Source organism: Lactuca virosa, chromosome 3 (genome assembly GCF_052849685.1).
Source record: "Lactuca virosa cultivar CGN04683 chromosome 3, Lactuca_virosa_CGN04683_v6, whole genome shotgun sequence".
Taxonomy (NCBI): Eukaryota; Viridiplantae; Streptophyta; class Magnoliopsida; order Asterales; family Asteraceae; genus Lactuca; species Lactuca virosa.
In genome coordinates this window covers 163,848,200-163,874,911 of record NC_136428.1, presented here as the reverse complement: position 1 = coordinate 163,874,911, position 26,712 = coordinate 163,848,200, and the positions used below count along the sequence as shown (strand labels likewise).

General features: G+C 37.8%; 1 protein-coding gene across 1 annotated transcript; it reads left to right on the top strand.

Annotated features, from left to right (window-relative positions):
• The first annotated feature begins 19,123 nt into the window (after positions 1-19,123).
• LOC145166778 (peroxidase 72-like) lies at positions 19,124-20,658 on the top strand. The gene is made up of 4 exons (XM_079085818.1): positions 19,124-19,400; positions 19,514-19,705; positions 19,788-19,953; positions 20,059-20,658. Exons 1-4 carry the CDS (start codon positions 19,188-19,190, stop codon positions 20,469-20,471), a joined length of 984 nt encoding a protein of 327 aa, XP_078941944.1. The 5' UTR covers positions 19,124-19,187; the 3' UTR covers positions 20,472-20,658.
• The last annotated feature ends 6,054 nt before the right edge of the window (positions 20,659-26,712 follow it).

Below are 26,712 nucleotides of genomic sequence, written 5' to 3'. Positions count from 1 at the left end.
ATACCCCTTTTTCTTGTAGTGGAAAAGAACTTTGAAAAGAAGAAGGTGTGTGATGCATGCAATCAGCCGAGCTCAAGTAAGTTTTCCCCAAGATACCCATACATGTTATGTTATGATATGATATGATTATGAGAATTGCATGCTAGATTAGGGATAAGGATCTAGGAAGGATGCCTTATATGCCTACTGTATGTGCTAATAGATCTACATGCTAGTACTGATCATTAGTGATAGGATAGCCTGTTTAGGTTATGCATGATTGTATGAGCCTTTGAATTACATGCTAGTACAGATTCCTGATTAGAGGATAGAAAGGTTTGATTGGAGTATGTTGGTTAGATTTTCCATTATTTGAATGTTGCTTGCTTTGTGTTTTGTGGGACTCTTAGTGATGTGAGTTAGCTACTAAGTGAATATGTTAAGTCACATGGGACACAAGCCGAATAATCTCAGAGTGATGGACTTGACCCTATTACGCAGCTCTTGTCTGAGTCCAACCGTTGTAGGGATGGGTCTTTTACTTGCTGGATTATCTGGTCTCTGTTACATGTAACTATATTCATGAGGTAGCTAGTTGACATTACTGGAAATCTTTCAGCAGTTGAGGAATGGTTGGGTTCGGGAACCTAGGAAAGCCTAGGATATGTATCAGTGGGTTAGTAGTGAGGTTTAGTGAGACTTGGGTGCATCATTTTCAGGAAGTGACTTGGAGGATTCGGGAGGATTGCTGAGGAAAGTATGGATAGGTGTGGAAGGTAGTATTGGGCCTGTACTACAATATAATTTTGTTTTTTATTTTATGAAAAGCCATTTCTATGTCTGCTTTTGCATCTGTTGGAATAATCAAAATCTAGGACATGTTTGACCCAGGGGTATTTTGGGAAAAACCATCCTATTTTTAGTTTTTGTGTTAGATTTGGATTTTTTTGGTTTAGTATGAATAGGATATGTGTCTATGATGTTTTAGTTAAGTTTTATTCATGTTTTTCTCAACAAAGCTTGGAGTACAAGAAAATTTTCCTAGAAATTTTTTCCTCTATTTTGTTCTTCACCTTTTCCGCCTCTGTATCTTGTTTTTATGTATCTGGCCGGCTGTGATTTCTGTGTTTCTTTCTTTCTTGTGATAATCTCTGTGAATTAAGTGAATTAATTCCCAGAAATCTTTTTATTTTATTTTTTGTACAACATTCATATTTTAATGTACCCTTAGTTTGACCACTCAAACAATGTTTTGTGTATTTGTAATACATGTTTAGTAGACCATCCACGTTTTTTAACTACACTTATGCTTATTCATTTACACGCTTATATGACCACAACAACAGGAGGGAGTGGTTCTAGAGAAAATACTCAACGGGCTTCATTAGCCACAGAGGAAGTGGTTCCAAGTAAATAGTAGACAATTTATTCTTTTATTTATGATATTACAAATTATGCATAATATGATGTATAATTTATGTCGTGTAGATCAACCACAGAGGCGGAGGCGAGGCCCTAATATTAATAAAAAAGCTTCACAGATTTTGGAAAATCAATCTGATGCTCGAATTACATTGACAAGAGATACCTATACAAAGAAATTCATTGGGGATTCAGCAAGATCTTTTGCAATGGAGGTTGGAATTGTGATGCGGAGCTTTTGTCAAATGGAATTCCATACATGGGAGAAAGTAGCAAAAGAAAATAAAGAAGAAATGATTAACAGATTACGTGTAAGTTATATATCATTTTCCTCAATCTATTCATTTTTTGTCAAAATTTAAACTTCATAAATGGAAGTAATTTATTATTAAAATTTTAGTAATAACGTTCAATTTTAATTTATGTATTAAATGTAGGAAAAATTTTAATTACTGCATGAAGATAAAGTTCTGATGGAGTATGTAGATGAACAAATGCGGAGGCAATGGAAACGCACAAAAAATATTTTCAAAGATTATTGGAAGAAAAATGGAAGAATGACAGATCCACAATTAGCAAGATCTAAAATGAAGCCAGATTGTCGTAGCGAAGAAGATTGGGGTTATTTGTGCGATTATTGGGAATCGGATAAAGCGAAGGTAATTATTAAATTCTATAAACCTTATAATTTCATCTTAGAATTCTTATTCTATGTCTTGTAGTATTATAAAACATGCGCTGTCAACTACACTAAAATATACACCTGCAACAAAATTCTCTCAATCTTCCACACACACACCTTTTATGTAATTAACTCTTATTTATGTATTATTAACCACGTATAGTTCAAATTTTGTAGCAATATGCTGAACAAATGAAACATAATCAGGGAAAACTTGTTATTCCAAGCAGAGGAGGCTCACGATCGATAGCAAATCACAAATTTGCAATGGTAAACTATCAAATTAATTCATATTTGAATTAATATATTCAAGAAAAATTATTTTTTACCTGTACTTATATTAATCTTTATTATTACAGACAAATAAAGAGACTGAGATGCCCCCCAGCCCAATCGAATTATATCATAAGTTGCATTTTCATCCTATAAAGAAATGGATAAATGATGAGTCACGCATTCAATACGTAAGAATGATTTCTTGACTAATATTGATTTTTAGTTATAATATATTGATATTGGTGTTATAAGTTATTATAATATGTTTTTATGTTGTATTTGGAAAATATTCTCCAACTCAAGAAGGAAGAATGCGCCAAATTAGTTTCGGCGGGAACAACCATTACTCAAGAAATGGAATACGACATAGAGAAAAAAGTCATTAAAACTGTTTGTGCCAAACATAAAACATTACTATCAGGATGGGAGGCTTCAAGTGGACCTGTTATGAGGAAAAAAGATATACATCTCTTATCAACCGCAGAAACATCTCAATCAGCCTCAAAAGACGAAGAAGATATGAAAAGTAAGATTGTTGCACTTGAGGAGGAGGTTCGAATAAACGAACAGAAAGTCAAACAAAGTGAGGAAAAATGTGAAAAAATGTTCCAGTTTATTATCTCGAAGTTCCCGGATTCTCAAAACATATTATGTCCACCCGATGAAGATGAAGCCCGTGCGTACGATGACATAACAGATCTATTATAGCAAGCGTAGCAAGCGTAACATTCATGACCGTTCATTAAAATTTGGAACTTCTTTGATGTATGGTTTAGTTATTAACTAGTGTCTTAGACATTTTTGTTTGTTGTTTTAAATTTGGATATGATATCTAAATTACGGTTTATTTATCTAGTATTAGTTCATTTGGTGTATTAACAAGCGCATTGTTTATATTAGTCACTATAAGTCTAAACTTTAGTTTGAAACTATAGCAGGTTGGGGACCGAATGACATTATATTTGAGACTAATATTCAGTCACTGGAAAATCAGGTTAGGGAGCAAATGGTATTGTATCTGAGACTGATATTCAGTCACTAAAAAAATCCAGGTTAGGACTAAATGAAATTCTATCCATGACTGACATTCAGTTATTGAAAAATCGGGTTAGGGGCTGAATGAAAATGTATCTGAGACTGACATTCAGTAACTAAAAAATCGGGTTAGGGACTGAATGAAAGTGTATATGAGACTGATATTTAGTCAATAAAAATTAGGTTAGAGATAGAAGATGATAATATTTGAGACTGATATTCAGTCTTAAATAGATACTATCAGGGACTGATATGACTTGAGTAAGGATTTTAATGAAGCGTATTGAAGACTGAATGATATAGTATTTAAGACTGATTTTTAGTCCCCAGAAGTTATTATCAGGGACTGATCTTATATGAAATCGTGGATTTAAAGAAAACACATTTAAGACTGAATTTGATACTATCAGGGACTGATTATCTGTCTTTGATACTTTTACATATGAAGGACTGATTTTCAGTCCTAGATATTGAAAAAAACACTATCTAGGACTAGGTTTCTGGGACTAGCTTAGGACTAGCGAAATCAATCCCCGATTCTCATTAGAGACTGATTATTAACCATCAAAGACTGAATATGTCAGTCTCTGATACCCCTTTTTCTTGTAGTGGAAAAGAACTTTGAAAAGAAGAAGGTGTGTGATGCGTGCAATCAGCCGAGCTCAAGTAAGTTTTCCCTAAGATACCCATACATGTTATGTTATGATATGATATGATTATGAGAATTGCATGCTAGATTAGGGATAAGGATCTAGGAAGGATGCCTTAGATGCCTACTGTATGTGCTAATAGATCTACATGCTAGTACTGATCATTTAGTGATAGGATAGCCTGTTTAGGTTATGCATGATTGTATGAGCCTTTGAATTACATGCTAGTACAGATTCCTGATTAGAGGATAGAAAGGTTTGATTGGAGTATGTTGGTTAGATTTTCCATTATTTGAATGTTGCTTGCTTTGTGTTTTGTGGGACTCTTAGTGATGTGAGTTAGCTACTAAGTGAATATGTTAAGTCACATGGGACACAAGCCGAATAATCTCAGAGTGATGGACTTGACCCTATTACGCAGCTCTTGTCTGAGTCCAACCGTTCTAGGGATGGGTCTTTTACTCGATGGATTATCTGGTCTCTGTTACATGTAACTATATTCATGAGGTAGTTAGTTGACATTACTGGGAATCTTTCAGCAGCTGAGGAATGGTTGGGTTCGGGAACCTAGGAAAGCCTAGGATATGTATCAGTGGGTTAGTAGTGAGGTTTAGTGAGACTTGGGTGCATCATTTTCAGGAAGTGACTTGGAGGATTCGGGAGGATTGCTGAGGAAAGTATGGATAGGTGTGGAAGGTAGTATTGGGCCCGTACTACAATATAATTTTGTTTTTTATTTTATGAAAAGCCATTTCTATGTCTTCTTTTGCATCTGTTGGAATAATCAAAATCTAGGACATGTTTGACCCAGGGGTATTTTGGGAAAAACCATCCTATTTTTAGTTTTTGTGTTAGATTTGGATTTTTTTGGTTTAGTATGAATAGGATATGTGTCTATGATGTTTTAGTTAAGTTTTATTCATGTTTTTCTCAACAAAGCTTGGAGTACAAGAAAATTTTCCGAGAATTTTTTTCCTCTATTTTGTTCTTCACCTTTTCCGCCTCTGTATCTTGTTTTTATGTATCTGGCCGGCTGTGATTTCTGTGTTTCTTTCTTTCTTGTGATAATCTCTGTGAATTAAGTGAATTAATTCCCAGAAATCTTTTTATTTTATTTTTTGTACAACATTCATATTTTAATGTACCCTTAGTTTGACCACTCAAACAATGTTTTGTGTATTTGTAATACATGTTTAGTAGACCATCCACGTTTTTTAACTACACTTATGCTTATTCATTTACACGCTTATGTGACCACAACAACAGGAGGGAGTGGTTCTAGAGAAAATACTCAACGGGCTTCATTAGCCACAGAGGAAGTGGTTCCAAGTAAATAGTAGACAATTTATTCTTTTATTTATGATATTACAAATTATGCATAATATGATGTATAATTTATGTCGTGTAGATCAACCACAGAGGCGGAGGCGAGGCCCTAATATTATTAAAAAAGCTTCACAGATTTTGGAAAATCAATCTGATGCTCGAATTACATTGACAAGAGATACCTATACAAAGAAATTCATTGGGGATTCAGCAAGATCTTTTGAAATGGAGGTTGGAATTGTGATGCGGAGCTTTTGTCAAATGGAATTCCATACATGAGAGAAAGTAGCAAAAGAAAATAAAGAAGAAATGATTAACAGATTACGTGTAAGTTATATATCATTTTCCTCAATCTATTCATTTTTTGTCAAAATTTAAACTTCATAAATGGAAGTAATTTATTATTAAAATTTTATTAATAACGTTCAATTTTAATTTATGTATTAAATGTAGGAAAAAATTTAATTACTGCATGAAGATAAAGTTTTGATGGAGTATGTAGATGAACAAATGCGGAGGCAATGGAAACGCACAAAAAATATTTTCAAAGATTATTGGAAGAAAAATGGAGGAATGACAGATCCACAATTAGCAAGATCTAAAATGAAGCCAGATTGTCGTAGCGAAGAAGATTGGGGTTATTTGTGCGATTATTGGGAATCGGATAAAGCGAAGGTAATTATTAAATTCTATAAACCTTATAATTTCATCTTAGAATTCTTATTCTATGTCTTGTAATATTATAAAACATGCGCTGTCAACTACACTAAAATATACACCTGCAACAAAATTCTCTCAATCTTGCACACACACACCTTTTATGTAATTAACTCTTATTTATGTATTATTAACCACGTATAGTTCAAATTTTGTAGCAATATGCTGAACAAATGAAACATAATCGGGGAAAATTTGTTATTCCAAGCAGAGGAGGCTCACGATCGATAGCAAATCACAAATTTGCAATGGTAAACTATCAAATTAATTCATATTTGAATTAATATATTCAAGAAAAATTATTTTTTACCTTTACTTATATTAATCTTTATTATTGCAGACAAATAAAGAGACTGAGATGCCCCCCAGCCCAATCGAATTATATCATAAGTTGCATTTTCATCCTATAAAGAAATGGATAAATGATGAGTCACGCATTCAATACGTAAGAATGATTTCTTGACTAATATTGATTTTTAGTTATAATATATTGATATTGGTGTTATAAGTTATTATAATATGTTTTTATGTTGTATTTGGAAAATATTCTCCAACTCAAGGAGGAAGAATGCGCCAAATTAGTTTCGGCGGGAACAACCATTACTCAAGAAATGGAATACGACATAGAGAAAAAAGTCATTAAACTGTTTGTGCCAAACATAAAACATTACTATCAGGATGGGAGGCTTCAAGTGGACCTGTTATGAGGAAAAAAGATATACATCTCTTATCAACCGCAGAAACATCTCAATCAGCCTCAAAAGACGAAGAAGATATGAAAAGTAAGATTGTTGCACTTGAGGAGGAGGTTCGAATAAACGAACAGAAAGTCAAACAAAGTGAGGAAAAATGTGAAAAAATGTTCCAGTTTATTATCTCGAAGTTCCCGGATTCTCAAAACATATTATGTCCACCCGATGAAGATGAAGCCCGTGCGTACGATGACATAACAGATCTATTATAGCAAGCGTAGCAAGCGTAACATTCATGACCGTTCATTAAAATTTGGAACTTCTTTGATGTATGGTTTAGTTATTAACTAGTGTCTTAGACATTTTTGTTTGTTGTTTTAAATTTGGATATGATATCTAAATTACGGTTTATTTATCTAGTATTAGTTCATTTGGTGTATTAACAAGCGCATTGTTTATATTAGTCACTATAAGTCTAAACTTTGGTTTGAAACTATAGCAGGTTGGGGACCGAATGACATTATATTTGAGACTAATATTCAGTCACTGGAAAATCAGGTTAGGGAGCAAATGGTATTGTATCTGAGACTGATATTCAGTCACTAAAAAAATCCAGGTTAGGACTAAATGAAATTCTATCCATGACTGACATTCAGTTATTGAAAAATCGGGTTAGGGGCTGAATGAAAATGTATCTGAGACTGACATTCAGTAACTAAAAAATCGGGTTAGGGACTGAATGAAAGTGTATATGAGACTGATATTTAGTCAATAAAAATCAGGTTAGAGATAGAAGATGATAATATTTGAGACTGATATTCAGTCTTAAATAGATACTATCAGGGACTGATATGACTTGAGTAAGGATTTTAATGAAGCGTATTGAAGACTGAATGATATAGTATTTAAGACTGATTTTTAGTCCCCAGACGTTATTATCAGGGACTGATCTTATATGAAATCGTGGATTTAAAGAAAACACATTTAAGACTGAATTTGATACTATCAGGGACTGATTATCTGTCTTTGATACTTTTACATATTAAGGACTGATTTTTAGTCGTAGATATTAAAAAAAACACTATCTAGGACTAGGTTTCTGGGACTAGCTTAGGACTAGCAAAATCAATCCCCGATTCTCATTAGAGACTGATTATTAACCATCAAAGACTGAATATGTCAGTCTCTGATACCCCTTTTTCTTGTAGTGGAAAAGAACTTTGAAAAGAAGAAGGTGTGTGATGCGTGCAATCAGCCGAGCTCAAGTAAGTTTTCCCCAAGATACCCATACATGTTATGTTATGATATGATATGATTATGAGAATTGCATGCTAGATTAGGGATAAGGATCTAGGAAGGATGCCTTATATGCCTACTGTATGTGCTAATAGATCTACATGCTAGTACTGATCATTTAGTGATAGGATAGCCTGTTTAGGTTATGCATGATTGTATGAGCCTTTGAATTACATGCTAGTACAGATTCCTGATTAGAGGATAGAAAGGTTTGATTGGAGTATGTTGGTTAGATTTTCCATTATTTGAATGTTGCTTGCTTTGTGTTTTGTGGGACTCTTAGTGATGTGAGTTAGCTACTAAGTGAATATGTTAAGTCACATGGGACACAAGCCGAATAATCTCAGAGTGATGGACTTGACCCTATTATGCAGCTCTTGTCTGAGTCCAACCGTTCTAGGGATGGGTCTTTTACTCGATGGATTATCTGGTCTCTGTTACATGTAACTATATTCATGAGGTAGCTAGTTGAGATTACTGGGAATCTTTCAGCAGCTGAGGAATGGTTGGGTTCGGGAACCTAGGAAAGCCTAGGATATGTATCGGTGGGTTAGTAGTGAGGTTTAGTGAGACTTGGGTGCATCATTTTCAGGAAGTGACTTGGAGGATTCGGGAGGATTGCTGAGGAAAGTATGGATAGGTGTGGAAGGTAGTATTGGGCCCGTACTACTGAAAGCACATGATCCGTACTCGAATTGGAGAGTGTCTTGGAGAATCTGAGAAGCTTCGAGGAGGAGTTTATGACCCGGTTTGGGGGCAAAGTATGTTCTGGTTGTTGCAGCTCAACCATTGGCAAGTGAGCTAGTGAGTGTAACAGGGTGTTAGACCATGGAGGATATGACTTCCAAAGTCCGAGGATGCGAGATCGATTTGGAGCACTTTGAGAAGAGAGGGTCATGCCAGGTGTACATAGTAGAGGGTCCAGGGAAGATACCCAAGACTTCTGATCATTTGGTGAAAGGCCAGCAGGGCCGGATTCGGTGCAGCACATGTGGGAAAGTACACAAGGGAGTTTGTCGTTCTAGGGGTTTAGGCTGCTACAAGTGTGGCGGGGTTGGTCATGTTAGCAAAAATTGTTCTCAGGGGGTAAGCCCATTATGTTTTCACTGCGATCAAGTGGGCCACAAGAAGGCCGAATGTCCGAGGAGGAGGGGAGAAGCAGTGAAGGTGCCTGCTCTGGTTATTTTGCAAATCTGTAATGGTCGAGAGGGTGGGACAGGAGCCCCGGCAGATAGGAGCCAGGCCCTACAGTATCAGACAGGAGAAGTTAGAACTCCAGCAAGCGATGTTGCGGGTATGTAACCTTGCCTTCTTTCAGTTTTATCGGCACATTGTTGTGAGAATTTTGCTTTAGTTTGGACTATTGTAGCGGGTTGGGCAATTGTATCCCTGGTTTATTTATTTGCTACTATTACATTAGATCATCAAATATCATTATATGCCAATTGCATACCGTGAATTACTGAGTAATTAGTAAAAGGTCGTTCCCCTTTTTGGTGGATCGGGGTGTTAAGTGTTCTCTCGGTTCGTAGTGGAGATCGGTCAGGGGTACTATATGGAAGGCTTGTGGTTAGTTTCATCAAGCTAATCCACCCGTGTCGATGGGATATAGTGGTTTTATCATCTGTTCCGGTATGATCGACGGTGGCCTATGGGAGAACTTCTGGGTTCTAGCACTATTGGCACTAGGAGAGGAGTGGTAGCAAGGAGATACGGGTGTTAGATGCTTAAGTGTTTGGTCATTGGATGTTCAAGAGAATTGTATTTTCGCATGGTTAGAGTTCAGTGGTGCTGCGAGATTGGAAGTGGGAACGAGGATTCGTCAGCCAGGGTGAAGATTAAGGCCTCCAGTCGTCAGCATGGGAGGTGGATTGAGGTCTCAGACTGGACCAGATTTCAAGAGTACTCTTCAAGATTTCAGAGGATGGGCGATCTTAGGGTTTAACTGGTAAGTGATCGCTGGCATTAGTAAGCACAGGTTGTCATCAGTGGATTATTAAGCAAGAGGCATTGGGAATCCTTCAATTCTCATGTGCTGTGAAGACTTAGTTGAATCAAAGTGGGGGAGAATCGATCAGGTATTCAAGAGTAGAAATTGGTGTGAAACTAGGATGAGTTTCGCATCCCCGATAGGGAGAAAGGTGGTCGAGTGGCCGTCTAGGTTGAGGATTGTGAGTTGGGCGTTTGATACACGTTCCAACATTTGGTTCACGCTTTTTCCTTGGCATTGGATAGCAGGTTTCTGAAACCAGGTTAGAGGTCCAGTTAGGACACAAGTTCAGATAAGTTTTAGGCCGAGTGCGTGTTCGACCCAGAATGGGTATAGTTGGATTGGTGGTAGGACCAAGGTTAGCAGATAGTGCTCGAGTGTTGTAAGTCTGTGGGTGTAGCCGTAGCATTCACAAGGTTGACAGATAGTGCTCGAGTGTTGTATGTCTATAGGTGTAGCCGTAGCATTCACGAGGTTGGCAGATAGTGCTCGAGTATTGTAAGTCTGTGGGTGTAGCCGTAGCATTCAGGAGGTTGGCAGATAGTGCTCGAGTGTTGTAAGTCTACGGGTGTAGCCGTAGCATTCACAGGGTTGGCAGATAGTGCTAGAGTGTTGTAAGTCTGCGGGTGTAGCCGTAGCATTCACGAGGTCGGCAGATAGTGCTAGAGTGTTGTAAGACTGTGGGTGTAGCCGTAGCATTCACTAGGTTGGTAGATAGCATGAGAGCGTTGTTAGATCGCGCAAGGAACAGTAGTACCCACCAGTCCGGGTGCAGCAGTGAGGGTGTAGAAAATCCACAGATTGGTTTATTGATTTCCCCATAGGGATTAGACCTGATTGAGCCAGTGATAAGACTATAGGAACACCACCACAGTCATGAGATCGAGGAAGCAATGGACCGTATAAGGTCGTTTATGGTACAAGGCTACCTTTTAGTTAAGTAGCAATCACTTTTAGCCTTGGATTTGGTGACGTCAGGAATAGACGTATGAACCCGATCAGTTAGATCAGAAGGTCGCTAGAGCCACAGTGGCATGATAACTAGTGGCAACGATTTATAGAGAAGGATTTCGTTTGGAAGTCGTGTGAGGCGACTATGTGGGAGTCCTTTGGCTCCTCAACCAGGTCGAAACCCGGTATGTCAGATGATTGGTGAACAAATTGAGACCAGGGAGGTCTCGGTGGATTTTGGAGAGCAGCCATGAGGCAGCATACTATTTCAGGCATTTCAGTGATCCGGGCAGTTTCGGTGTCTCGGGCAGTATTAGTGTTTTAGGTTTGCAAGTATGGACGGAATAACTGATTGATTGGGAAGTGATAAGTCACTCAAAGTGGGATTAAATAATCTCATAGTAGTCGATTTGATCCTGTTGTGCAGCTCTCGTCTGAGTCTAACCGTTGCAGGGATGAATCTTCTACTCGAAGGATTATTTGAGCCTTTGATCAAGAATAAGTGCTCTATAGTTGACTATGGTCAATGATTTTGTTTCTAATGGTAGCATCGAGATAATCAAGGCAGAATGTGTGCATTTGGTCGGTCAGTCGAGGAAAATTAAGCTTGGTAAAGCTCAGCATGGGTGGTTTGTTAGGGAATCAGACCATCTCGAGACTGCAGATTTCAGGTTGAGTAAATGTGATTGTTGTAAGGAATTCATTCACCTGCGTATTTTAGGGTCTTGCAAAGGTTGGTCACGGTTACCCTGGGAAGGCTAGGGTGTGTCCAGGATTGTGGCTATGTTACTTGAGTGGTTTGGCGTGTAAAGGATGGTAAGGAATGATTTTAAGGACGAAATCTAATTTCAGTGGGGGAAAGTTGTAACACCATGTTTATTAAATAAATAAATAGATAACATTAATATGAATAGTAGCCCTAAAATCCATAATATTTAGTGGGGTGTTGGTGTCACACCCCAAAACCGGAACGGCGGAAATGTTCGGGGGTGGAGGACGTCATGTACAGTATCACAACAATGCAAAGTAGTAAACAAGCAACAACATCATCCATTGCATTAATAATATAATTTAATACAGGTGTGTTCTGTCAAGTTTTATAGACACCAAAAATCTACATCAAAATAAAAGATGAGTCTTGAACGAGCTCCATCTTCTCAAAAACCTGGCTCCGGTACCTGTCTACTGGCGACCTGAGAATACAAGTTATTTTGAAAGAGTTTATCAGCTTTAAAGTTGGTGAGTTCATAAGTATATTAGTGTCTGTATTTGTTATGAAAGTGTTTGTAAGTCTTGTCATGTATAAGTTTTGTAAAAGTTTGTAATTGTTTGAACTCTCCTAGAAAACCCTATGTTTCCTACTAAAAGTAGCCTTCTACCAAGGCATCTAGTATCTGTGTGTGTGTCTCTTGTAAGAGTGTGTATTTTCCCAAATCTGACTATCATTAACCAAAAATATAGTTTTTACATTATTGTTTATTGTGTGAATATCACAAAGTAAATGTAAAGGGAAAATGAAATAGTACTGTAGTGTTGTATTAAGTAACTACTGCTGTACTAACTACCTTAAACCAATTGTTATTTAAAGTACCATGTGATCGGCCTGTATCCTGCTACCGACTCATAGAAAAACGACGATGTAAGACGTCGTAAGAAATGACGTTTGGCACCCGTAGACTTGCAAGTCCCACTGTAGCGAGCAGCAAGGTGTAGGATAGTCAATCCAGTATAGATCTATACACAAACTCATACGCTCTCCACTTAAGGAGATTCTGGATACAAAACGGGTCATGACAGGTAGTGTCATGCCCCCGTTAAGTGGCTCACATAACTGTAAGTAATGTATATGTAATGTATGTGCTAGCTGTATTGTGTGTTCTTTCTCTGTCTAGCCTGTATGTTTGTTTCTCATCACTATGTGTTATGTTTGTTTCTCATCACTATGTGTTATGTTTGTTTCTCATCACTATGTGTTATTCATGAATGAACTGACTCATTGTATGTTTCATTGTTCTAGTAATAGATTTGTAACTTCCTAAACTATACCTATTATAGTTTACTAGTAATGTTGTTTGTATGTATGAACATGTTTCTATACCCTTGCTACCCAAAGGTATTGAACTGGAAAGAAATAACCTTTTATATCTATATACATATACATAATATATAACTAGGATTCAAACGACCTTCGGACAGATAACCCTGATACCCTAAGTCCACAACCAAACAAGGAACAGGAAGTAAGGTGAGCTATCAATCCTAAGTCCTTTCAATCCTACTTATATAACTATATCTATATAGATACACTTTTAACAGAATATAAGTTTAAAAGAGTTTAAGTAACAATATTTGACATGTAAAAGGGTTTGACAAAAGCATTTGATATGAAAAAGAGTTTGTAAAACAGTTTGAAGTAAAACAGTTTGGTAACACAGTTTGAAAAGTAAGAAATCCACTTGTTTGGTAGTTATTAATCACATGTGATTGACATAATAACTATAATTGTTCAACTTGTATTCCCCCCCCCCCATAAAAGCATTTAAAACATTTAAAAGGTTAATTAAGGGGTATGAACTCACCTGTAGTGAGTGGTTTGGATGAACTGGTGATATAGGATTTGCTAGGTGTCAAGTGAAGACTTGTACACACACAAGGATCCTAGTTAACATATAATAACACATATATGTATCCAATTAGTCTTTAAACAACTAATTAACAAAGTTAAGACATCCTAGGACATGTAAAACACCTTATTTAAGTGCTATAAGTCTTAAGGATTGCATCTAAGTGTTGTAGGCCATTGCTATTGAGTTTAGGGTTCAAGGGGACCCTTTATTGGAGTTTACGGTTTTGTGACCATAACTCATTGAGTTTACGGTCGTAAACCCATGAGTTTACGGCCGTAAACTCATGTTCCTTTTACCATGTTGAGTTTTGAAGCTTTACAAGTCCTAAAAAGCATTCCTACTTCATGTATAAGCCTTAGGAAGAGATTAGGGCACCATTTCACTCCTTTGAGGAGTTTACGGTCCTTGGACCATTTGTCTTTGGGTTTACGGCCGTAAACCCAAATGGTTTATGGTCGTTTTGTTGTTTTGAGTTCCTAGCACATCAAGGAAGGGGTCTAGACTAGTTTCCAAGGCTTAGAAGGAACTAGGGCACACTTTGGCACCCTTAATAGGGTTTACGGTCCAAGGTGTTCTTGGACCGTAAACACCTTTGATCCTTTGTTTCTTGGTGTTTTCTAGTTGATTAAGAAGTATAACAAGCCCTATTACACACTAGGGTAAGAGTACTTACAAGTAGAAGCTTGAAAAGGTGCTAAAAGTCCAAGAACACTAGTGTGTGTTCTTGGTGTTCTTGGTGAAATTTGAAGATCTACACTTTTGGAATGATTTCACGGATGGAATCATGTTAGATCACTAGATTAAGCAAGATATCAACTTTTTAGGGCTTGAAACACTTACAATGTTAAAGATCAAGAAGAAAAGTCGATGATACTTGAGAGAGAATTGAGTTTTGGATCTTGAAAATGTGAAAAGTGATAAATAATGACTAAGTGTCATATTTATACCCTCTTTCAGGGTTTACGGCCGTAAACACCTTTGTTTAGGCCGTAAACTCCAAACTCTTGGAGTTTTGGGATATTATTGTTGCACAATAAACCCTAGGGCATCCTCTCTCCTGGTATCTCCTGAAGTACTAATCTTAAAATGCTCAAACTTATTCCAAAAAGCTTGAAAATTAGCAGAAACAGTTCTGACTCCTATTGAAGTGAATGGTTGTATAGAATAGAAATTTCGGGTTGTCACAGTTGGTTTTGGGGAGCCAAATGTTATAATTTGGTTATTCGGGGGTTAAAGTTTAAATTTGAGATTTATTTTGTAAAGATTATTAGAAGACAGGGGGTGTTTGGTATCATTTGGACTTCATATGAAAGGATTTATGGAAGCAGGGGCTAAAGAGTAAATTCTGGACCTAAGTTGAAAAGGTTTTGTAGAGGAGGGGCCATTTGGTAACATAAAGACTTCAGTTGAAAATAATTTGTAGAGGGAGGGGCTGCTTGGTAAATTATTTGGACTTAATTTGAAGGGGTTTTGGATGGCTGGGGCTAAAAGGGTAAATTATGGATTCGTTTTGAAGGAAAAGGGAGAATGAGGGACCAATGTTGTTATTATGAGATAAAGTTTTATGGGGCTCTGGGTATATAACCCGTCACCCCGGTAACCCTAACCCTAAAGATACCTAGCCACCACCTTATACCTCCCGCTCCCCTCCAGCCGCCGTTATCGGCTCCGACCACCGTAGCCACCGCCATGTCGAGTGTCGCAACCGCTACTATCTCGTGGTTGCTAAAGATGAAGACTGACGTGGGATGTCGTCGTTCAGACGGAAATGAAGGGAACAAATCGATAGCGCCACTGCCGTCGCAATCTCCGGCCGATGGCGCCACCGCTGTCGATGTCCTACTATTGGACGTCGTGAATCGTTTTCGTTCAGCCTAAGTCTCCGAGCAACCATTGATTCTCAGCTAACCGCCACCTCCCTCGCCGTATTCACTCCTCCTCCTTCTTCTGTTCGTCGTCGCTGCGTCTCAGCTCCGTTGGCGCCGCCGCTGCCCGGTTCCGTTGAAGACAAAGTTGTCACCGGTTTCTCGTGGATAGCTCAGTCGGAGGTGTCGTTCGTGTTCGTGTGTTGATGTTCCACCTTCAGTTGCTGCCAAACGCCATGACCGCCGGTGGTGCCGCTGCTGTTGCCGCCATCTCGTGTCATCGTCGCCGCCGTACGCCACCAGGTCGGTGACTGGATGCTTTGCGAACAGAAGCGTGTGTGGGTGTGTTTCCGTTGTTGGAGTGTGGTGTGTGTGGTGTTGTTTGGCCGGAATTCACAAGAAAATCCACCACCACCACTGTGAGGTGGTGGCTGCCACCTCCAACCATCGTCTGCCGCCACGAGGGTGGCTGGGTGTGTGTGTAGGTGTTATCTGTGTGTGTGTGTGTTCATTTGAATATTTCGTTGTAATATTGTACTTTGACCGGAATAATTAAGGGAATCTGTCACCACCACCGTCAGGTGGTGGCCGCCGCCGTGAGCTGCCATTGACCACCACTACCCGAGGTGGTAGTGGGTGGTGCCCGACTAAATTAACAGTTAATTAACCTAAAACTTTAACAAATAGACTAATTGGGATGTGATTGGATTGGAATTCCTAATTAGGGTTTAGAAAACCCTAATTTTGTATATGTTAATTTGGAATTCTCATGACCCGCAAGTTTGGACCATTGGATTGGAATCATGAATTAATCCCGACCACATTGTAAGTTGACCTAGTAGAGTGATGGACTTAATGGATTAAGTCCTTACTGGGTTAAGTAAGAAACACTTAACCCTAATCGTCATTTTATGTGAAAACCCTAATTTTGCTTGGGCCTTGAGTTGGGCCTTTTTATTCGGCTTAGGTTATTGGACTATTTATGGGCTATCCAAGGACAAGTATTTGGATTAGAATATTTGAATTGGCTTTAGGGTAAGGCCGATGTGAGGGTTTGGGCCCAATTTGGAAAATTGGGCCATAAATGGGTCATAACTGGGCCTTGAGGATCATAAGAGGTTGGACCATTGGAATGCCAAATTTTTGGACCGGAAGAAATGGTTGGACCTTAGGGTAGGACCATGTAACGGTTTGGGCCCAATTTGGAAAATTGGGCCATATGTTGGGCTTTGGTTAATAGTTTGACTTTTGGGCCTTTGGATTGGGCCTTGAGGTTGAATCAAGCTAAGATGGGGGTAAAGTAGTCTTTTACCCCAAGCATGGACTTACGGTTATGTATTGGAACCCAATTATTAATTGGGTGTTATTTTGATGTTGACAGTTCGGGAATCTATCATCCAGCAGCTAGAGTTTTGTTCGCGAGACTTCAGCAGTGTGAGGTGAGTTACCTTACAGTAGAAGTGGGTCGAAGGCACCAATGTCGGCCCACTAGTAAGAGCTATAGTAGAGATGATTGTCTTTGTGATAATTATCTGGTATGTCACTATCTGTTATGCTTTATGTGCTAGTATGCTATGATGTTATGTGATTGTGGTAGGGGGTAGGATAGACCCTAGTACCGGTCGATAGGGCCGAAGGGGTATGCCAGCACTCTGATAAGCTAGGCAGTATATGATTTATGTGTTTATGAGATAGTATGATATATGGTAGAAGTAAGGGTGAAATAGTCCCCGGTACCGGTCGAAAGGATCGAAGGGGTAGGTCAGCACCCTGATATGCTAGGCGAGGTACCGGTCAAAAGGATCGAAGGGGTAGGCCAACACCCTGATATGCTAGGCGAGGTACCGGTCGACAGGACCGAAGGGGTAGGCCAGCACCCTGTTATGCTAGGCAGTTACCGGTTGAAAGAGACCGAAGGGGTAGTCTAGTACCCGGATATGTTAGACAATATGTATATTGTATGGTATGTGGTATGATGGGGGAACTCACTAAGCTTCGTGCTTACGGTTTTCAGTTTTGGTTTCAGGTACTTCGTTTTCAAAGGAAAGGAGCCGGCTTGATCACAGCGCATCACACTATGTTTTCCACACATGAGATCTTTGGGATTACACTCTGATATTGTTTTATGATAACATGTTTTGATTATTGACACTTTGGTTTGACAAGATATGTTATTATGAATGTTTTCTTATACTGTTGGTTTTATAATAACTTAATTGAAAATGAAATTTTTGGTCTTGAATTTTGGGATGTTACAGTTTAATTTTTTTAGGCAATGTTTTTTTTTTCGTATCAAAAACAAAACCGAATATACCAAAATTCATAATTTTTTATTCTCTTTCCATAGACATCAATATTTATATATAAAAAACAAACTTTTTTTCGAAAAAAATCTCCATTTTGTTGGTTTTTTTTCAAATGTTTAGGTTTATTTTTTATCACAAAAAAAACTAAGTATAGTTAAATTTTTAAGTTTTTGTTTTCTATAAATAGATATCAATGTCGATATAAAAAATATATTTTTTCATCTTGATCTGATCAGATTCACACTGTTAGTATGACGTGTAAATATTTCAGTTTATAACATTCACAATGTGAATCGGACTTATTACTTTCACTCTTTGATTATTTACAAATTAATTTAGTGAAATTTACTTGTGAATCGAAGTATATTTCCTTTTATTTTATAATATTTCAACGTTTTGATTATTTATAAATTAGTTTGTAAAATTCACAAATGAATTTATTCACATTGTGAATCTGAACTGTATAAAATTCAGTTTTGAACATATTGACAATGTGAATCTGAACTAAAATTTTGCAATTTTTTATGAAAGTCCATTTAAAAAAATAAAAAAAATATATGAATTTTGCTATATTTATTTTATCTGTTCAATAAAAAGTAACCCTAAATGTTAAAAAAACAACAAAACAAAGTAGGGTTTTTTATTTAAAAAAAAGATATTTAATTTTGTAAAATTCGAAAGTAGATTTATTCACTCTGTGAATTTGAACTGTATACAATTCAGTTTTAAGGATTTACAATGTGGATCTGACTTACAATTATTCACATTGTGAATCTGAACCACATATAACTCAATTTTCAGCATTCACAATGTATGTTTAGCATTTGGACCATAGTGATTTTGCAGGAATTGATAGAACTTAGACCAGACCGATTTTGCAGAAATTTGTGGACCTGGGACCCGACCTGTTAAGGCTTACTAGGTCCAGGTCTAGGGCCGGTCCGGAGGCCCAAATACTCACCTCTACATGTATGTGTGTTTATGTGTTTTATATTCTATTTTAATGGGTTCAATACTTCAATTTATACTTGTAGCAAAGATGTTAACTAAGACATATTTGAATGTCTTAGGAGTAGTTAAAAGCGCTTCAATAATTTCCATCCTTTTCAAATCAGTTTATTCAAAATAATGAAATCATTTCTTAACAATATTTTCTATTATTATATTTAATATAAGAATTGTTTAGTATTTAAAAAATATACTGAAAAGTTATTGGCAAGCTAACCAATTAAACTAATTAAAAGCTTACATGTTGATACAAAAGCAAAATGATTCGTCTATAAATACATGAATCTAGGTTCCACTTCTTATACAAATCACAACACAAACCTTCCATTGACCATAACGTCTTCATTCAAAGCTAGCTGCATCACATGAACACAATGGCTCACTCAATCACCATGATCATCGTCTTCATATCTATCCTAGCTCTAAACAATGCATCCAACCTCTACCCTCAGTTCTACGACCACTCCTGCCCACAGGCTAAAGACATCGTTAGGTCTGTTGTGACAAAAGCTGTCGCAAAAGAGGCTCGCATGGCTGCTTCATTGCTCAGACTCCATTTCCATGACTGTTTCGTAAAGGTAGTTTGTTCTTAATCATAATTAATGCCTATATTTAACCCACGCACTGCTACAAAAACGCATCATTTGATTAGAAAACTAACTTTCTTTTGCAACCAAATGATATCATAAAGGGTTGTGATGGTTCAATACTTCTAGACAATAGTGGAAGCATCATTAGCGAGAAGGGGTCCGTTCCTAACCGAAACTCAGCTCGCGGGTTCGAAGTTGTTGACCAAATCAAAGCTGCATTGGAGAAGGCTTGCCCTCAGACTGTCTCCTGTGCGGACGCCTTGGCTTTGGCAGCAAGAGACTCGACTGTTCTGGTACGTATCGTAATCCATGTATAAAAGTTTCGATTTTGTTGTCTGTAAATGAAATAAACATGTTTTAAACTTGTGCATGCAGGCTGGTGGACCTAGTTGGGAAGTGCCATTGGGAAGAAGGGATTCATTAGGTGCAAGCTTGAGTGGTTCTAACCAAAATATCCCAGCTCCAAACAATACCTTTCAGACCATTCTCACCAAGTTTAAGCTCAAGGGTCTTGACATTGTTGATTTCGTTACTCTATCTGGTAAGAAAATCTTGGAAACTGGGTTAAAGTTCAAGAAAATCTTGAAAACTCGGTTTAAATTCGAAAATAGTTACCTGATAAAGGTTATGGTATTTAATTTTTTAGGAAGTCACACAATCGGAAACGCTAGGTGCACTAGTTTCAGGCAAAGGTTATACAACAACTCCGGCAATGGGCAGCCGGATTTATCGTTAGACCAATCTTATGCTGCAAAACTGCGTCAGAACTGCCCGAGATCCGGCGGCGATCAGAACCTGTTTTTCTTGGATCCTGTGTCACCGACGAAGTTCGATAACAGTTACTACAAGAACTTGATAGCTTCGAAGGGGCTTCTAAGCTCTGATGAGATATTGTTTACTCAGAACCAGCAAACGATGCAGTATGTGAAGCAGTATGCGGCAAATCAAGAGCTTTTCTTCCAGCAGTTTGCCAAGTCGATGGTTAAAATGGGAAACATCACTCCGTTGACCGGTAAGAGTGGTGAAGTCAGGAAGATTTGCAGGAAAGTCAACAGTTGATTCTATCTCCTTTTGTAGACGATTTTATTAATGTATCTCATTTTGTGTGATAAGTTGTATTTTATATCTTGCAATATGTACCCTGCAATATGGCAATCCTATTTGGGATAACAGAATCTCTTGTTTTATATCAAAGGGTATCGAATATACTAATATAAGAAAATATAATAGTGATTTTAGCATTCAATTTTTTTGGAGATCACAAAATACCAAAATCAGAGATGTATTATCATGAACCTATCACCTATCATCCTCCTTTTTATGTATATCGCATGATAATTAACCACTAATTTGGCAATATTGTGAAATCATTTATGTAAATAATGACAGTCCACAGACAGTTTAGCTTTAGTTAGTAATCACTTTGAGAAATCCATATATTCTTGTCAAATGTTGAAATTTATGTTATATAATAAGATGCACTTTCATTGAGGAATCACAAAAATATTTGCTCCATTTTAATGGTATATTTAAACCAATGTCTTAAAAATCGGTTTTAACCGGTCGGTCGAACTGGTTGGACCGGGAACCAAAGAAGAAAACGGTTCAATTAGCTTTATGTCTATTTCTGAACCGGAATGAACCTGCCGGTTTTCATCAAAATCGAGTTGAACCGGTTAAATTAAATAAAAACAAACGAAAATGAATCATTTTGCATAACAAATTTTGGTATTTTTTCACATCTATTTAGATTTATTTGAATAAAAACATATGGTAAATGTTATGAAGTTTTTTCATGCATTTGTATTCATCCAAAACTATATTTTTTCCGTATTATATTTTATTTTCTTTTTGATATATGTGGATTGATGTAAAACTTATGGTTATTTGTTTTTTTAATGCATTTGGATTGATCTACAACTTTTATTTGTATGTATTTTTAATGTTTAAATTTGCAGATGTCTCTGTGTGTGTAGAAAAATAGGAAAACAAATGAAAATTACAGAAACTGGTTGACCCGACGGTCGAAGCGGTTAAACCGGGAACCAATCACCATACCGGTTCAACTAAAAAATGTAACACCCAATTTCGAGTCGTTTCATAATCCGGGGCCATAACTCGAAGATCAATTATCATAAGGCTTCGGGCGTTGAGGAAAGTGAGGTTTAGACCCATATGGATGTGCGTAATTTAGTTTTTGTGATCCAAGAGTTCGGTTGTGCTTTGCAACCCAATGGTATAATGGTAAAAGTGATGGTTCGGGCCTTTCATGAATTAAGGATTTTAGTTCGAAGTGTTTTAAGTCAAAAGTAATTATATAGGGTTATAGAGCTCTTCAATACCTTTCCGTGGATATAAGAATCATCGAAAACGGAGTTGGAACGAAGAAGTTATGATCATTTGAAGTTATAAGGGTTTTGGGCTAAGCCAAGTACGTTGGGCGTACGCTAGGCGTATTGGACTGGGACGATCGCGGAGTGCCATTGAGTACGCTAGGCGTACCTGGAGTATGATGGGCGTACTCCAGTCAGATGCAAACCCTAATTTAGGGTCTTGGACCCTATTTAAAGGTCTTAACTCATTTCGAACCCTCCATCTTCAGCCTTCATCCCCTCTAACCCCAAATTCGAAATGCTAGCCCCATTTGGAAGGATTTTGAGACTTGGAGTGATTTTGGGTCGATTCTTAGTGCATTTGGAAGAAGAAAAACTCCTTGGAGAAGTGTTGGTTGTCTTGGAGCTTGTAGATCTAGGCCTTGTTCATCTTGATTTAGCTTCTGGAGGTATAAAGTTTTAATCTTGATGGCTTTCTCATGTAGATCTACTTTGAGGTTATGATTTGTCATGTTTTGGTCCCATGGTTATGGTTCTTATGAGTAGAAGTTATTCCAGAACCTTTGAGCCTCATATTTGGTCTTTATTGAGGTCATTAAGTCATAAAAAGCAGATCTTGATAAGTATACTCATTCCATGCATGAACCGGTGGTCTTTTGATGAAGTTTGAAACTTAGGGCTTTGGTTTGGACCCCATTAAGCCATGTAAAGTCATAAAGTCAAGAACTTTATGACTTAAGACATCCCTTAGAGGTTAGATATGAGTTTGGACGTTTTTGTCTTAAGCATTAAGCGATAAAAATGAGAAATGGTCACAAAGGGGGTACGATGGGCGTACGTACGCATACGCTCAGCATGATGCATGGTTTCCCCGATGTCTCGTTGTGACGGGTTGTTTTATTATTTCTTCGGATTTTAAATCATATACGGTATTTGACTTATTTCATCAAATTCAATTGTCAAAAAATCACAAAAAAATTCAATTTGCTGATGTATATAAGGCAATGCAAAAGTTGCAAAAAAAGTTATGAAAATATTGTAAAATAATTTTTTTTTAAGTGGGAAAAAATTTCAGAGAGAATTCTTATAAACCATTACAAAAAAATCTTAAAAAGTTGTAGCAAAATATTTAAAAAAAAAACTAAATTTGGACAAATTAATTACAAAATTTTAAATTCGGATCAAATTTGTAATAAAACTAAGACAAAACTGCAACAATGGTCTTTGTGGTTAGCTAAAAATTGTCACTTTGGTGCTAAAAGGTTTGGATTAGCATCAGACGTCAAAACTTTTCATTTTGTTGCGAGTTTGTATTTAAAATAATAATAATAAGTGAGCTTAAATATGGATCATGCCCTAAAATTAGGGTTTTAGCATTGGCCACGTACGCCCCGCGTACGTGGCTTGGGTTCCCGCTTCCACATGCCCATGTACGCTAAGTGTACATAAACGTACGCCCAGCGTATGTGGGGACTCCTTTCGAAATTTAATTTTTTCTTCAAGGGTTAAAAGGGAAAATACATGGGTCCAAGTGTTACAAATCTCCCCCACTTGAATTAGAATTCGTCATCACAGTTCGCTGATGCGAATAAATCTGGGTAGTGCTCTCTCATCTCGTCCCCCGACTCCCATGTCCACTTAGAGCCTTTACGGTGCTGCCATTGCACCTTCACTAGGTTCACCACCTTGTTACACGGAGTTTTAGTTTTCCTATCAAGAATCGCGACCGGATTTTCCACATAACTCAGACGCTCATGCACCTGAATATCATCCAACGAGATCACCGTTGAATCATCGGCTACACATTTCTGTAACTTGGACACATGGAAAATATTATGGATCTGACTAAGCTCATCAGGAAGATCCAACCAGTATGCAACCCGTGCCTACTCGGGCAGTAATCCTGAAAGGGCCAATGAATCGAGGACCCAGCTTACCCCGCTTCCAAAATCGTATAACACATTTCCAAGGTGACACCTTTATAAACACAAAGTCTCCCACCTGAAACTCAAGGTCCGAACGGCGTTGGTCAGCGTAACTCTCTGGCGACTCTGCGCAACCCGCAACATGTCGCGCACCTGGAAGAATGGTCTTTGTGGTTAGCTGAAAATTGTCACTTTCGTGCTAAAAGGTTTGGATTAGCATCAGACGTCAAAACTTTTCATTTTGTTGCGAGTTTGTATTTAAAATAATAATAATAATAATAATAATAATAATAATAATAATAATAATAATAATAATATAAATTGTATTTAAAATCTTTCAACGTTATGCAATATATATGGACGTTCAAGAGATAAAAAAAATTGCTTTAGCTTAGTGGTAGGTTGGGTTGTTTGTGGGCGGGAGGAATTAGGTTTCGACTCCTGCTAGCTTCAATTTTATATATTCACATTTTTTAAAAGGTAAAGGAAACATGTTGATATGGCAGTCCACATCAGCGTAATGCCAATATATTTAACCTAATCGGTATCTACATTACGTGCCATGTGTATATGCAACCTAGAGGTAACTTGGTAACCTGATAAATGGGTAAAAACGTAAAATTTACGCATACTTGTGGCTTTATTGAACCTAAAATACATAATGTAACATCCTGTTTTAAGCCAATTCATATTCGGGACAGTGACCCGAATATATGTTATCAGGAGGCTTCAGATGTTGGGGAATAAAGGTTTAGACCCATTTGAGTGTGGGTCATGTAGCTTTGATGATCTGAGAGTTCGGTTTGTGTTTTTGGAGACCAAGGGTATATCGATAAAGTGGCAGTTCGGGCCTTTTATGGAATTAGATTTTTTTCGGAAAGTTTTATGGCAATGGGAGTTGATATAAAGGTGGAGCTCTTCTAGACCTTTCCGTGGATATAAAGAACGTCGAAATCGGAGTTGAAACGAAGAAGTTATGGCCGTTTGAAGTTGGAGTGGTTCGGGTGAGTGATCGTTGACTTGTTGACCAAGCTCATTTAAGGCTCACGACGTGAGCATGTAGAGCTCACGACGTGAGAGGCACCTGGTCCCCAAAACCCTTATTTCCGGATATTTAAAGTTATGAGATGATTAGGGTTGCTCCTCCTCATCCTCCTTCACTCCCATGACCTCTGGAAACCCTAATCTCAGCCCCCATTGAAGTTCTTGGTCATTCTTGGTGTTATTCAATAGCTTTTGGGTCTTTGAAGCTCATTGAGGGAGAAGAAGATCATTGGTGGTGCATTTGTTAGCATCTTGGCTTCATCATCAGCTAGTTGTGGAGCTTTTGGCCCTCTGTAAGTCCTCAAGCTCATGCCTTTTCTCTCCTTTATTGCTAGATCTAAGTTTTCGTGCATTTTATGGCTTGTAATGTTGGTTAGCATGCATCGGATCCATAAAGTGGGCAACTTTATGGATCATAGTGGTATCTTAATTCTTATAAGTCTCAGATCTGGATTTTGGTCATGGTTATGGACTCCAAGTTTAAGTCTTGGTCCTTTTTCCTTCATTTTGGCCTAAGTTGGTGTTTGAGTCATGTATTGGACACACATGACTGAAAAGCTTCGATTTTTATGGTCCTTGGGGTCAAGGAAGACCCTCTAGATAGTCCCATGTTAAGGCCTAATGGATTAGGAGCTTAATGCTCATTTCTTTTGGTTAGATCCGGCCTCACGATGTGAGGAATAAGACTTCACGATGTGAGAACGTGTCGAGGAAGTTTCTGGGAAAAAGCCACGATCTCACGACGTGAGCATGAAGTGCTCATGACGTGAAAATCCCCTGTGCAAGTTTGGGCTCTTTGATTGTTGGCTAGCTTGGTCTTGGACTTATCCTTTGGTTTGGGCTCATAATGGACTAATGATTTTAGAGTAATGGACTTCTGTTTGGGCTTGTCTTGCTAGGCTTGCCCTAATGGGCCTTGGATGGTGAATTGAGCCAGAGTGGGCCCAATGGAGTTGGGCATTGATTAGGCCCAATGGGTTTGGGTCAATTGTGGGCTTGGTTAGTTGGGCCATTAGTGGGCCTAGTGCTTGGGTTTAGACGTGTGTATTGATGGAGTTTAGTTTTGGGGTTTTGGTTTAGTGGTTGGAGCCGGTTCGCAGCAGAAGCAGTTGTAGGGTTCATTTTTCTTTTAAGGTGAGTCTCCCTTCGTGGAAGTTACGGGTCGAAGACACCAAGGCTGGCCCTTTATTTATTGCATAGTATGATGGTTGTCTGTGTGATAATTATCATTTTTCACGTATTGCTTGATGATTATGTGATTTATGTATGTTAATATGTGGTGGTGGTAGGGGTGAAATAGACCCCGTAACCGGTTGAAATAGACCGGAGGGTAGGTCGGGCACCCAGATATGCTCGGCAGGGTAGGTCGAGCACCCAGATATGCTCGGTAGTATGTTGTTTTGGTATGTTGTATGTTAGGGGAAACTCACTAAGCTTTGTGCTTACGATTTTCAGTCTGTGTTTCAGGTACTTCAGTTTTCAAACAAGGGAGCTCCGGATGATTGCATAGCACGCACCACATGTTTCCGCATTTTATAACTTACTCTAATTTGAAATAATACTCATACACTTATTTTGTTAAACTTGTATGGATAAGGTTTTGAGCACTGTTTTTATTTGATTAAAATGAAATTTTATGGTCTTATTTTTTGGAAGTTACATATAAAAAGGTAAAACCGAATATTTCTTTAAAACTTAAGGGCTTTTATGACATTAGTCCCACAAACAAATAAAGGACACAAGGAGTGGAGTGTCATTATTGCACGTACTTAGCGACCATGTTGTAAAGAAAAATTAGAGATAAAGATAAATGGATTAAAGAAGCTATAAAGTGTTGTATGGTGTGAGTCGAATTCCTCTTAGGTCGTGTATGAGAATCGTCTGACTGAGTCGAGTCAGACCTTTTTGGTTGACTCGGTTAGCTATAAGTGTTTGATAATCAAGTTTTGTGCATCTGAATCGCAAAGGAATATCTGAATGGGAAAGAAGTGTAAAATG

Excerpts from the sequence above, each read along its gene's own strand:
- LOC145166778 (XM_079085818.1), top strand. The coding sequence starts at position 19,188 with ATGAACACAATGGCTCACTCAATCACCATGATCATCGTCTTCATATCT. Across the intron at positions 19,401-19,513 it reads TCCATGACTGTTTCGTAAAG|GGTTGTGATGGTTCAATACT; the intron begins GTAGTTTGTTCT and ends GATATCATAAAG. Across the intron at positions 19,706-19,787 it reads CAAGAGACTCGACTGTTCTG|GCTGGTGGACCTAGTTGGGA; the intron begins GTACGTATCGTA and ends TTGTGCATGCAG.